Here is a 14,395-nt window from a genome sequence, read left to right on the forward strand (position 1 = left end):
TCCACCAGTAACAAAGCGCTGCTGCGGCTCCGTCCTCCGGCTCCCTCCTCCTTCCCCCGTCTGTACCGCTGCTCAGCTCCTATCTCCGGGCGGCTGTGCGCTGCGGGCAGCGGTTGCCTGCAGCGCACAGCGGCATGTAATGAGTCAGTTTGACTCATTACATGCTTGGGCCCCTGGACAGAGGCGGGCCCCAGTGCAGTGCACTGCCTGCACTGCCGGTAGTTCCGCCTCTGCTGAGCTGTACATTTCATGCACAAAAAGGCCCTTGCATTGCAGTTTGACATTCAGTTCATTCATCTGAGCAGTCACATCTACAGCAAAACCAAGGTCTACCAGCCAGTCTGCATCTGAAAGCTGAGGGATGTCATTTCCCTTCTTCACACAGAACTCCAAGATCTCTTCTCTCAGGTCCCAGAAATCTTTCAGCACTTTTCCCAGGCTGAGCCACCTGGCAGATGTGTGGTAGCTGATGTCACGATGTTCAGTCTCAATTTCCTCCAAAAGTGCAACAAACTGTCTGTGATTCAGTGCTCTTGCTCTGATGAAGTTAACTGTTTTAGTTACAACATCAACAACATGGTTCATTTTTAATACTGACTTACACAACACTTCCTGATGTATAATACAATGCAAAAATGTTCATTTCTGCTCAGGGTTTATTTCTGTCACTTTATCCTGCATTCTCTTCAAAAGTCCAACATTTTCCCCGTCAGATTTGGACAACCATCTGTTGTCACGCCTACAAGTTTGTCCCATTTCAGTCCCAACTTGTCCAAACATGCATTTACCTCCGTTAATAAATCACTCCCTGTTGTTGCCCCTTTCATTGACTGCATGGCTGCCAGCTCCTCCGTTATTTTGAAGTCTGCAGTAATCCCCCGTAAGAAGATAAGTAGCTGGGCAGTGTCACGTACATCGCAGCTCTCATCCAGAGCCAGGGTAAAACAGTCAAAGTTAACTGCTCGGTTCTTCAGCTGAAACTCCAGATTTCCCGCGATGTCCTCAACCCTTCTCGTTACAGTGCGCCGGAAGAGGGGGATGTTCTCAAATGCGCCCTTTTTCTCTGGGCATATAAGCGTAGCAGAGTCCACTCCAAGAAGTAGACAATATGAGCATGGACTGGGGAGCCAGCAGGCGTCCCTGAAGTTCGACCTCCAAATCCTGGATAGGAATCCCTCTGTCTGTTCACCTTCCTTGCCAACGCGTTTCGATACCCACAGTATCTTCCTCAAGGCATAAGGAAGGTGTGCACACAGTGGGCCATTTATACCCACTAAGTGGTGAACATGAGCTATCCCTAAAACTAGACATGGATCAACTGACATTCTTTCCCTAAGTATACATATGGAACAAATTTTCCCACATCCAATCCATTTCCTAAATTATAAGATCCCCTTTTTTTAAAAAGTCCGCCAAAAGGAGCCGTATACATCATCTAAACATCATCAGGCCGCGTCACTACGTATGACCACATCCCTCGTTCCCGTCCGTCTCCCGGAAGTGACGTGAGCCGCGCCGTCATCAGCGGCGTCACACCCGGAAGTCCAGTGTTGCGTTTCAGACCTTCGCCTCCCGGAAGTGATGTATACCGCGTCATCATCATCGGCATTGCACCCGGAAGTCTTATTCCACGCTCCGTCCTTAATCTTGTATGGGACTTAAGGGATGAAAAATAATACCCGAAATGGATTCCAAATATTCTTGGCTTGTCTTTCACAATAAATATCCCATGATGTCATCATCAGCGGAACATATTTGTATATCACGATGTAGTAGATTTTTATAACTCAGCTGTATTGAATCTTCATCTAATATACCTTAATACAAAAATGCATATGTTAGATTTTTTCTTGGATACAATGGGTGTACATTATAAAAACCACTTCAACTCAAAGTCTTTGTTAATACCCTCTGGTGTCAGTGTCTTAAAACAATGTATCATATTCATTTCCATTTTAGCCAACCTTTTATTAATATCACTATGTCTTATGTCACCACTAATTTTTTTCAAACCATAAAAATGAATGACGTGTTTAATATCACAGCTGTGTTTTTCTCTAAAATGTGAAGATAAAGCATGGGTTTCTATCCCCTTTTTAATATTGTGTAGGTGCTCACTAATTCGTATTTTTAGCGGCCTACTTGTTCTGCCAATATAAAATAAATGGCATGAACACTCAATCCCATAGACAACGCTATTAGTGTTGCAAGTTATAAACTCCTGAATCTTACACATTTTCCCATTTATGTTGACATCCTCTTTTTTGTTGCCAAAAGTATTCTTTACGTTCTTGCATCCTACACAGTCTCCACATCTATAGAAACCTTTTGATGTTATCGTGGGGATGTTTACTGGTGTTGGGCATAAACTTTTAACCAGCTGTGATTTAAGGTTTGGTGCTCTTCTAAATATGCACAGAGGTTTTTCAGGGATATAATTTCCAATGACCGGATCCCTTTTTAACAAATTCCAGTGTTTCTTCAGAACCCCTTCTACTTGTTTATGTTGTGAGGTGAACTGTGTTGTAAAGGCACTCTTAAATCTTTCATCTTCCCTATTTGTCTTCCGTTCTTTATATATAAGATCTTTTCTGTCAGTGTTTTGGGCGATTTCTAATGAGCTCAGGACACTTTTCTCATCATAGCCACAGGCTAAAAAGTTATCTTTCATTTCAGCCGCCTGTTCATTAAAAGTAGAGTTTTCAGTGCAGTTCCGTCTTAACCTTTTGAACTGCCCTATAGGTATCGATTTTAACCAGTTGTCGTGATGACAACTGTCCCTTTGGATATATGCCCTTGAATCAGTTGGCTTGATGAAATTCTTCGTTTTTAGAACCCCTTCTTCCACATATAAACTAAGGTCTAGGAAATCTATCCGGTGTTTATCAATATTAAATGTTAGAACAATATTCCTGTCATTAGAGTTGAGGTAGGCACAGAAAGAGTCGCCCCGGGGCGAACCTGGTGGCCTGGCGGAGGTATATAGACGACATAATTTTCGTCTGGAAAGGGAATAGAGAAGAGTTAGACTCTTTCTGTGCCTACCTCAACTCTAATGACAGGAATATTGTTCTAACATTTAATATTGATAAACACCGGATAGATTTCCTAGACCTTAGTTTATATGTGGAAGAAGGGGTTCTAAAAACGAAGAATTTCATCAAGCCAACTGATTCAAGGGCATATATCCAAAGGGACAGTTGTCATCACGACAACTGGTTAAAATCGATACCTATAGGGCAGTTCAAAAGGTTAAGACGGAACTGCACTGAAAACTCTACTTTTAATGAACAGGCGGCTGAAATGAAAGATAACTTTTTAGCCTGTGGCTATGATGAGAAAAGTGTCCTGAGCTCATTAGAAATCGCCCAAAACACTGACAGAAAAGATCTTATATATAAAGAACGGAAGACAAATAGGGAAGATGAAAGATTTAAGTGGGCCTTTACAACACAGTTCACCTCACAACATAAACAAGTAGAAGGGGTTCTGAAGAAACACTGGAATTTGTTAAAAAGGGATCCGGTCATTGGAAATGATATCCCTGAAAAACCTCTGTGCATATTTAGAAGAGCACCAAACCTTAAATCACAGCTGGTTAAAAGTTTATGCCCAACACCAGTAAACATCCCCACGATAACATCAAAAGGTTTCTATAGATGTGGAGACTGTGTAGGATGCAAGAACGTAAAGAATACTTTTGGCAACAAAAAAGAGGATGTCAACATAAATGGGAAAACGTGTAAGATTCAGGAGTTTATAACTTGCAACACTAATAGCGTTGTCTATGGGATTGAGTGTTCATGCCATCTATTTTATATTGGCAGAACAAGTAGGCCGCTAAAAATACGAATTAGTGAGCACCTACACAATATTAAAAAGGGGATAGAAACCCATGCTTTATCTTCACATTTTAGAGAAAAACACAGCTGTGATATTAAACACGTCATTCATTTTTATGGTTTGAAAAAAGTTAGTGGTGACATAAGACATAGTGATATTAATAAAAGGTTGGCTAAAATGGAAATGAATATGATACATTGTTTTAAGACACTGACACCAGAGGGTATTAACAAAGACTTTGAGTTGAAGTGGTTTTTATAATGTACACCCATTGTATCCAAGAAAAAAATCTAACATATGCATTTTTGTATTAAGGTATATTAGATGAAGATTCAATACAGCTGAGTTATAAAAATCTACTACATCGTGATATACAAATATGTTCCGCTGATGATGACATCATGGGATATTTATTGTGAAAGACAAGCCAAGAATATTTGGAATCCATTTCGGGTATTATTTTTCATCCCTTAAGTCCCATACAAGATTAAGGACGGAGCGTGGAATAAGACTTCCGGGTGCAATGCCGATGATGATGACGCGGTATACATCACTTCCGGGAGGCGAAGGTCTGAAACGCAACACTGGACTTCCGGGTGTGACGCCGCTGAGGACGGCGTGGCTCACGTCACTTCCGGGAGACGGACGGGAACGAGGGATGTGGTCATACGTAGTGACGCGGCCTGATGATGTTTAGATGATGTATACGGCTCCTTTTGGCGGACTTTTTCAAAAAAGGGGATCTTACAATTTAGGAAATGGATTGGATGTGGGAAAATTTGTTCCATATGTATACTTAGGGAAAGAATGTCAGTTGATCCATGTCTAGTTTTAGGGATAGCTCATGTTCACCACTTAGTGGGTATAAATGGCCCACTGTGTGCACACCTTCCTTATGCCTTGAGGAAGATACTGTGGGTATCGAAACGCGTTGGCAAGGAAGGTGAACAGACAGAGGGATTCCTATCCAGGATTTGGAGGTCGAACTTCAGGGACGCCTGCTGGCCCCCCAGTCCATGCTCATATTGTCTACTTCTTGGAGTGGACAACACCATCTGGTAGGAGTCCCAGCTTCTGTATTTTAGGATTACATTCTGTTGTGATTTTAGCAGAGTGGGTTCATATATTTGTCCCACATGATTTTATAAAAATAAAATGCTGTAAGGTTTTACACTATGGAGGCTTTTCTTTTCTTCATTGTATAACTGTGGAAGTGAAAAACCCACATACCATTAGAAGAAGACCAGACAGACCTCACGGTGATATCCGCTCCTCCAAAGCTTTATTGTCTACATACGGTAGACCATCAGAAGGGGTACGAGTCATCACCTTAACATTCGATATTGATTTCACTCATTATCATATTACGCTATGTTCATTTTTGTTTTTTTGAGGTATTGAGTATCACTGATCTATGTGAACCTCGAGAAGGAAAAGAACCGGTTCTGTTTGGGCCATTTACTTGAGGAGTTGTGCGTTTTTTGTGTGGTGGTATTTTGTTCCATTGTATTGTATTTGTTTGGGGTGTGGGTGACACTCCCTCCATTTCACACATTAGCAGCCATTCTTTGCGCAGTGGGAAAATTCCATCTACCCCATTCCAGAGTGATAAAGGTCTGCTTGGGGAGAACCACACTTCCAACAAGCATGTGTGTCAGCTAGCCCTATGAGACATCGTCTATGAGGTGATAAATAAGTCCTGTGCAAAATATTGAGAGACATTTCTTTATACCTAGAAGAGGAAAACAGTTTACAAGCTTTTACATGGGCCGTAAGCAAGTCAGTCGTCTCGATCCCCGGGAGACATTCCGTCCAGGACCGGATACCTCCCTGTCCCGTAGAGTAGTCTAGAACAGTCCGAAAGTACCCATATGCCAATGATATTGATTTCCTAACTCTAGGGGCTTGTTGCAGTAGTTTATCTATCGGATTGTTCCAATCCATAGGAGATAAACAGCCAATAATAGTAGAAACATAATGTTGGGCTAGCAGAAAGGCCACAGGATAGGCCAGTAGAACTGGGTGTCTAGCTGTGGCTTCCTGGAACGTGAGCGGCCTCAAGCTTTGCGAATCTACCAAATGAGCTATCTTGGAGACACCCCCCATCCGCCAGATGTTGTATGGATAGTGCGCCCTACCCTCCTGGAAGTCCGGATTCGCCATGAACGGAAGGTACAGTGATTTGTGGGAGTTCAGATCTAGTTTATTACGCATGTCAGTCCATAGTTTTTTTAATGGTCCACAATAGCGGATTCCTCCTCCACTCCCCGGACACCTCTCGAGCATGCAAATGTAAGAATGCGACCAGGTCCCCCCCTTGTAAAAATTCTCTATCTAAGTCAGTGTTTGTGTAGTTGTTGTCATTGTGCATCCAGTCATGCAAATACCGTAGTTGAGCGGCATGGGCATACCAAAGAACATTAGGAAAATTAATTCCCCCATTCTCCGTGGTTTGCTGTAATTTAATCAGCGCTATACGTGGTTTTCTTCCCTGCCAAATAAAGCGTCTAAAAAGAAAATTGATGCGTTGAACATCTTTGGGTAGGAGGACATGTGGCATGGCCTGAATAAAGTACATCAGACGAGGGAATGATATCATCTTTATCAAATTCGCTCTTCCCATGTACGATAAAGGCAGAGATTTCCAGGAGTCAAGTTCTGCCTCAATTTTTCTGATGGCCGAGGTAAAATTTAGGGTGTAAAGTCGCTCCAGTTGTCTCGAAATTTGAATCCCCAGATAGGTGAGTTGATCTGAGCTCCATGTCAGTGGTAAACCCCCCACCCCGTTTCTCAAAAACGCACCACTCCCGAGTCGTAGTGCCACTGACTTCGACCAGTTTACATTGAAGCCCGAAATATGTCCATACGCCTGCAGTAGATTGAATATATGAGTCAAGGAAGTCCCCGGATCTGAAACATACAGCAGTAGATCATCAGCAAATGCCGTAAACTTTAGCTCCCTGCGACCTATCTGAATGCCATGAAACTGAGTGTCAGTCAATAGCAGACGATGGAGGGGATCTATGGCCAAATTGAACAATAAGGGTGACAGGGGACAGCACTGACGTGTGCCACGATGCATAACCACCGGATCACTAGTATAGCCATTCAGTAAGAGGGTAGTGGAAGGAGAGTCATATAAGTAACGAATAATATTAACAAAGTCTTGGTTGAAGAGTCTACGTTCCAAGACCCTGAATAGATGGGGCCACAGTACCGTATCGAAGGCCTTGGTAGTGTCCAGGCTGAGGAGTATATTCCTGGATTGGGGAAAATGAGCAGAGGCTATGACTGCAGCAACCGCAGCCCGAATTTCTTTTACCGAATGTGTATTATGAACAAAACCAAGTTGATGAGTAGTTAGAGCATGGGGGAGAATCGTTTGCAGTCGATCTGCCAAAATCTTGGTAAATAATTTTATGTCGGTATTTAACAACGTAATGGGCCTGTATGAAGTCACCAATTGAGGGTCCTGGGCAGGCTTGGGGATAATAATGGTATGGGCTGTTGTGAAATGATGAAAAGGGGCACGGTGATGCAGCAGGCCGTTAAACAGCTCTAGCAGAGTCGGAGTTATATGAGGTTGAAGGATTTTATATAATTCATTGGAGAGGCCATCCAGGCCCGGGGATTTGTGCAGGTGGAGTTTGGACATAGCCGAGGCAAGCTCCTCCTCAGTAATTGCACTCACCAGAAAATCCGACTGCGTACTCGTTATAGGAGGCAAAGCTGAATCAGGTACGAGTGCTGTATGAGCACCTTCATTAAAAGGGAGATCCGAATATAAGTCTGCAAAATAAGTTTCAAAATGCTTCACTACAGCAGGGGAAGAGGTAAGGAGCTGCCCCGTATCCCGATGTTTAACAGCCGTTATGAATTTTCGAGCAGTTTTCTTCCTAGCCATATTAGCCAAAAGTCTACCAGACTTGTTACCCCACTGGTAATACTTGTGAGAAAGTACTGCTTGCGCCAGCAAGTGGTCATTCAGCAGTTGTTTTGCCTGCAAGTAGAGCCGCAATGATTCCTCAGTTTGTAGGGCATGGTGATTCTGCAGCGCAGCATCTTACTCTGAATGTAGTGCAGTATAAATCGCCAGATTTTTCTTTTTCAATCTATGGACATACTCAATAATCTGGCCTCGAAGAACAGCCTTTGCTGCACCCCAGAGGATATTCGGGCGATCCCAGTGCTCAAGGTTATCGTCTAAGAAGTTAGCCCAATTAGTTATCAAGAACTTCCGAAAGTCATCGCAATTATAAAGATAACTCGGAAACCTCCGGTGTCTGGAGCCCCCTGACTGAAGAGTTCTCTTTAGCATCAATGACACCGGAGCGTGATCCGAAATCAAAATGTTATGGATATCAGCATGCGCGACTCGCGTGACAAGAGAATCCGCAACTAGAACTGGACCAGGATCGATGAACCCCGGAGAAAAAAGTGAACAATCGATTTGTCGGAGGGGTTTAGGAGACGCCAAACGTCAGTAAGCTGGAGGGAGACCATTAGAGTTTGAAGGTGTGACCAAAAAGAAGATTGGGAAGTGCATGGGACAGGAGATTTATCGACAGTAGGATCATCTACAGTGTTCCAGTTACCCCCCAGAACGAGCTGAAAATTGTCACGTTGCAGCAACTGAGAACTCAGTTCCTGGAGGAAGGCAGCAGTTTCGACATTGGGTGCGTAGGCATTCACTAATGTATATTTAGTACCCCAAATTTCCACATCCAAAATTAAATAGCGCCCCTGTGGGTCAATAATAAAGTCCAGAATAGTGTATTGTAATTTCTTACTAAATAGGATCGCAACCCCCCTGGTCTTTCGTGTATTGTCAGCGGAAATACAGTCATCTAACCAAGGTGCCCGAAGAGCAGAGGAGGCGCCCGACACCCAGTGGGTCTCTTGGAGAAATATAATCTGGGGTTTAAATCGTTTTAAATGCGTAAGGACCCGCTTACGTTTAATCGGGGAGTTGAGGCCGCCCACGTTCCAGGACAGAATCTTAAAAAATTCATCCGAGGAGGAGGCTCTTGTATCGAAGGCAGTCATGAAAGATTACCAAGAACTAGCGCTATATTTGGATTACAGTAAAACTGATATGGATATTGCCACGTAGAAATCCCCTGTACGGTCTCTCCCCTGGAAAAACACTTACAGGTTGTTTCTTTCACGTGTGTCCATAAAGGTATCTTTTATCAGCATATGGATTTCACCCACTGGCACCACAGTATTCTTTCACTGATAACTGACAGTATTACAACTTACATTGCACTTCTGTCCCGCGTGCTCATAAAGGTATCTTTCTCCTCTCTGTGTGCTGATTTCCAGTCGGACAAGCTTGTTTCCAAAAGGGTTTTATTAAAATACAAAATTCATAAAAAAAGTCCACATACACCAACAGGAACTGGGTATCGGCAGCTGATGGAAAACCCCGTAGAAGAACGCACCGGCTGCAGACAGGTAAGCGCACAATACGGAGTCCGAATCACCGACTTCCAGGACCTTCTAAACACAGACACAGGACGGCTTCGACGCGTTTCAGGGAGTTCACTCCCCTTTTTCAAGAAGTACCGTCCCCTTCCTCATGTCCGATATTTATACTCTCACTCATTTCACAGCTGTCATCAATTATTAACAACTCTTTAAAAATTATTACAAAATCCATTTAAAACATTTATGTTACATTTTAACTTCTTATTCCCTGTGCATTTGTTTTGTCCGCTGTTTACTGGGTCCAAATACACCAATGCTGATATTCTCAATACTATAGTTCCATGAACTTTATTCTAAAGTGCTAATTATCACACTAATTAATAATTATTGTGGTGGGTATTGTGGTAGGCTGTATTGTGATCCCTTCACAGCCGGACAAAACATTACTCTTAGGTACAATATACATACATAAAATGAAGTAAAACTAAATAAAAACCAAACGATTCCACTATTTGAAGTGCCGCAGTATGTATTGAACGGTGGAACACTATAAAACCATTATAAACATCGCGTAAATATTCAATATCAAAAACGTCCTTTATTAGGGCAGTCTTCTTATTTTATCAGTCAGAAACGTAACCAGTGTCCATGGCTTGTTAAATCCAATGGTGAGGATCCTCGTAGAAAATGAGGGAACAAAAAGACAAAACAACACCATACAAGTGTATTAATAAACAGTTTCTTAAATGAACCATTTTGTTTCAAAGTCCATATTGAGACCATTAGGTGTCAAGGTCCTGAGTTCAAATATAGTCCTCATCTCTAATACGCGATGTTTATAATGGTCATAGAATGGAAGTGTGGATATTTCTTTACCTTGGAGGAAATGCACCGTTTTATACGTAGGTTTATACTAAATGTTTAGTTTAATATAGTTATTATGGAAAATATCCGTCTCCTGCGGGCCATATGATCGCAGCAGTTAGCAGGGTACTTTAATAATCATTATATGATGGTTGCATCCCTTGTAGGATCGGAATGACCACATTTCCATCCAATGTATTGTTGAAATGAGTTTGGGATAACGGGGAACCCTTTTGAACTGTGTATATGCGGGGAAGATATGGCTGTGAAGTGTCTCCGTACGTATCTAGTATTTTCCAGCCCCACGGGTCAAGTAATTTGCCCAGGCTTTGTCCAGTCCCTTAGCGGTATAATGAAGTCAGCAACTCCATTCCATGCCGATCACATGATCGGAACTTTTAAGGTTAAAGGCGGCTTATTTTAGTGTTCCACCGTTCAATACATACTGCGGCACTTCAAATAGTGGAATCGTTTGGTTTTTATTTCGTTTGACTTCATTTTATGTATGTATATTGTACCTAAGAGTAACACTGAGGAAGCCGCCGATGCTTGTTAGTAGGCGGCGAAACGCGTCTGTCAGTACCTCCGGTTACAAACCACAGACTACAGCAGACGAAAAGGTATCAGCTGGTCGGCCGTATTATACCCTTGAGGAGGGGAGCGCTGGATGATTCATCTGCCCACGGACTCCAGATAAGGCCGAGAATACGAGCACCGGCCGGGAGGGCAAAGCCTGATTTCCGTGGCCAAAGCGCAAGGTTGTATTTACTCTATATAAAGCTGATTATGAGTAATTAGCCAGGAGGAATATCACCTGCATCGTGATCAAACATAAGCATATGCATGGTATACCCACTTTTCAGTCACAAGATTGCTACATTACAGTGACTATTATGTATAAAATACTTTTGCACTAATCACTTTAAATTACGAACCAGCTGTGAACAAGGATGCACTTTATATAACATGATCAATACATGCTCCATTAATCAGATCAAACGGATATATGGACATAAGTACGTTCTAGTATGAGGCTGGGAAGCTTTTGAGCAGTGCATTTGAATATAATTGTTTCATTGTTGGACACAAGTCATCCACAGAGTATCCGGCTGATTGGAAATACAATGCAAACTCTGGATATCTGAGGAATAAGGAAATGTAATAAAATAAGTGGGACGGTTATCCCTACACATGCATGTGTAAAGAATTTATTTGAATATAATCAGTGATTTATCTGTTTTTAGGATTTTATGAAGTTATATTGTTATTTTTATTATATGTATATGTATTGCCGGCCGGCATGAATATTAGAGATTTTTGAATTGTAAAATAAAATCCACTTTGGATGTGAATAGCGCTCTTTCGTTTGTATTTTCTTAGTTTCGATTTTAGGGACAAATAACCAATTGCCCCTGAAAGAGCAGCTTACACATCTGTGGAATCACAGCGCCAGGAATTGTTTGGTTTTAATAATAGATACTGCGTTGAAGGGCAAGCTGATTGGTGTGGTACGGGACTCATGGTCTCCCAGCCGTCAAGGATAATCCCACCCCAGGCAGTAAACATGTTGTGGAGTAATAACTAATACTTATGTTACGGGTTCTCAGGATTCAACATATTTGTGACATGGGATTTGGCAGTAACAGGATCAGCAAATAGTAGCGTGCGGCCATTGTCATGTATCCTCAACTTAGCTGGATACATCAACGCAAATTTAGTATTGCTCTCATGAAGCATCCTGCAAACGTCAGAAAATTCTCTCCTCTTTTGCGCAACCGAGGCAGAGAAGTCATGAAAGAGTAAAATACGTTTACCATTCACTAGCAGTTGCGGGATTTTCCTGTAAGAGCGCAAAACACGTTCCTTCATGCGGAAATCCAGAAATCTTGTAATGACAGGCCGTGGCCTCACATCAACATCTGGGCCACGAATGGGACCAATTCTATGCGCTCTTTCAATATGCTTTAGAAATGGGGGGTCTGATATATCTAGAGCGGAGAACAGGTCATGCAGTATAAAATCAGCCAGCTGCCCATCCCTGATTGATTCGGGGATGCCCACGAAGTGCAAATTCGATCTCCTATCTCTGTTCTCAAGATCATCTATCTTCGCCTGCAGAGCAGCAATAGATGAATCTTGGGTGGCAGTGGATCGCTGGAGTGTATGCATCTGATCCTCCCCGTCACTAACCCTTTGCTCTAAGGAGTTTATCCGTGAGGTGTTCTGATCAATCTTTGTAAGTGTGGAATCTAGTATTGTTTGTATCTGCTCCAGTCTTTTGTCAATTAACTGTATATTTTCAAGTTTCTTGTCAATTTGAGGCATGAGGAGTCGCGAGATCTCCTGTGCCATATGTAGTAAAGAGGGCTGGTCAGGCAGAGCCTCTGTTTCTTGAGGCCGAGCCTGAGGATTGCCCACACCCGGTGGAGAGGGGGGGTTAAGTCTCCCCGTATTGTTTTTATTTTTACTCATTCTTGTAGTCACTGAGGATTGAGAAGGTCTAACCGCTGGAGTTTTATGGACAAATTTGTCCATAACCCGGTCGTCAGACCGTTAAACAGAAAGGGTATCAGGCCCTGATGTGAACACACAGTGGCATATGATAATAAAACACCTCACGGAAGCGCTCAAGTTGGAAGATATGTCAGAACTACTCAGCAAAAACAAATAAAAAATTAAAACATCAAGTTACCTAAGCATAATAAGGCACTTTAAAATAAATACTCCTGTGGAAGTAACCGGAAAGTGCACAGCACAGCAGAAGTCTACAATATGCTAAAGTAGTAGTGATTTTCAGGCCTCTGCGCTAAATCCTATGGTACAATTATAAGCGACAGTGACTACGTTAGCAATAACAGAGGTTAATCAGGGTAAGGAGCTCTGCAGCGTGTATTCTACAGCAGAAGAATTGCACCAGTAGAGTTCTATTGTACCACTGCAGGCAGGCACCAGGTGGCAGCAGAGGCCAAGATATATTCCTGTGAAAATAAACATCGATTGCACAAGACAAACAACTGTATCGATGCGAGAAGGAAAATAACAAACTATTTCTGAACGTTCTATTAGTAGATAATCCCTAAGTGTTACTATAACCTAGCAGAGAATTAAACATCGATAGATCTCAAACCTCGACTATAGCACAGCTTTGATCACTGTGAGGCAAGGTAAAATAATGGTGCCGGCTATAGCAGCACAGGTAGACAATCAGGAGAGGAAAGCCAGAGATAAGAGAAGGAAGAAGACAGGAGGAAAAAGAAATTTGTAGATAAGAAACAGGAAAGAGAGAGGCAGAGTCCAGGCTGGTTATAAGAAAAAGAGAGTCACAGTGGTGTTCCAGGAGTGTTGCAGTCCCAACCGCAGGGCTTAGTAGTCAGTGATCCGGAGGTTGCCTGGTGTCGTTGAGTCACTGCAGCACATTGTAAACCGTCCCCTGTAGTAGAGTGGGTAAAGGCGGTCTCTTTATCCGGGTAGCTGTCCCTTCAGGAGAATTGCGACACTGACCTCGCCACGCCACCCCAGGAATCCGGAATGGTGAATCGCCCACTCCAGCTGTCCCCCGCCACCACGCAGAATCAGCAGAGAGATAGGCGCCTCCGGCAAACAGGTCGTCACCCCAAAGGCCTCAGGTGTCAGGGCCACAGGGTATGGGGAAGAAGGGGATAAATAGGGGGCTAATGGTATCGTTAGGGACTCAGCATCCACTCCCCCCCAAAAAAGTAAAGAACGTAAGCCTTCCACCATCTTCAGGAACTCTCAGCTCACAGTCCCGAATGCACTGGAGTCCGATGTCGTCCGGGGTCTTTCAGCGCCAATTACCCAGGGTCAGTCTCGTCCGCCGCACCGTTCACCCCACCGGAGGAACCCGCACAGCCAGACGGGCACGGACAGAAGGAGCCGGGCTACAAGTAGGGACCACAGCGGCAGAGGTCGTCTCTCCTCCGGCAGCAGCAGGCAGTATGTTAAGTCCCCGCGGCGATCAGCCCGACGGTCATAGGGGGGGCTGCAAGGGTGTCTTGCCGCTCCACATGTCACGGGTCTATCAGCGTCACTCACCCAGGGTCAGTCCATTCCGCCACACAGCTCACCCCGCCGGAGATCTCCACACCACCAGACGGGTAAGGATAGAGGGAGCCGGGTCACAATCAGGGACCTCCGCAGCAGAGGTAATCTCTCTTCCTTCGTTGCACCGCAGCCAGCAGTAAGAAGCACGCTCTGTCCCCGTGGCGGTCAGCCGGATGGTCACAGGACAGCCGGAGCT

General features: G+C 43.5%; 1 protein-coding gene across 1 annotated transcript in view; it reads left to right on the plus strand.

The window, feature by feature from the left end:
* LOC135057112 (zinc finger protein 420-like) overlaps positions 1-14,395 on the plus strand; it is a 206,451-nt gene that overhangs the window by 83,180 nt on the left and 108,876 nt on the right. The window contains exon 6 of the mRNA XM_063963011.1: positions 3,063-3,742. Coding sequence (XP_063819081.1) covers positions 3,063-3,742 — 680 coding nt within the window. The remainder of the gene's footprint in view (positions 1-3,062; positions 3,743-14,395) is intronic.

The sequence above is a fragment of the Pseudophryne corroboree genome, chromosome 3 (genome assembly GCF_028390025.1).
Source record: "Pseudophryne corroboree isolate aPseCor3 chromosome 3, aPseCor3.hap2, whole genome shotgun sequence".
NCBI lineage: Eukaryota > Metazoa > Chordata > Amphibia > Anura > Myobatrachidae > Pseudophryne > Pseudophryne corroboree.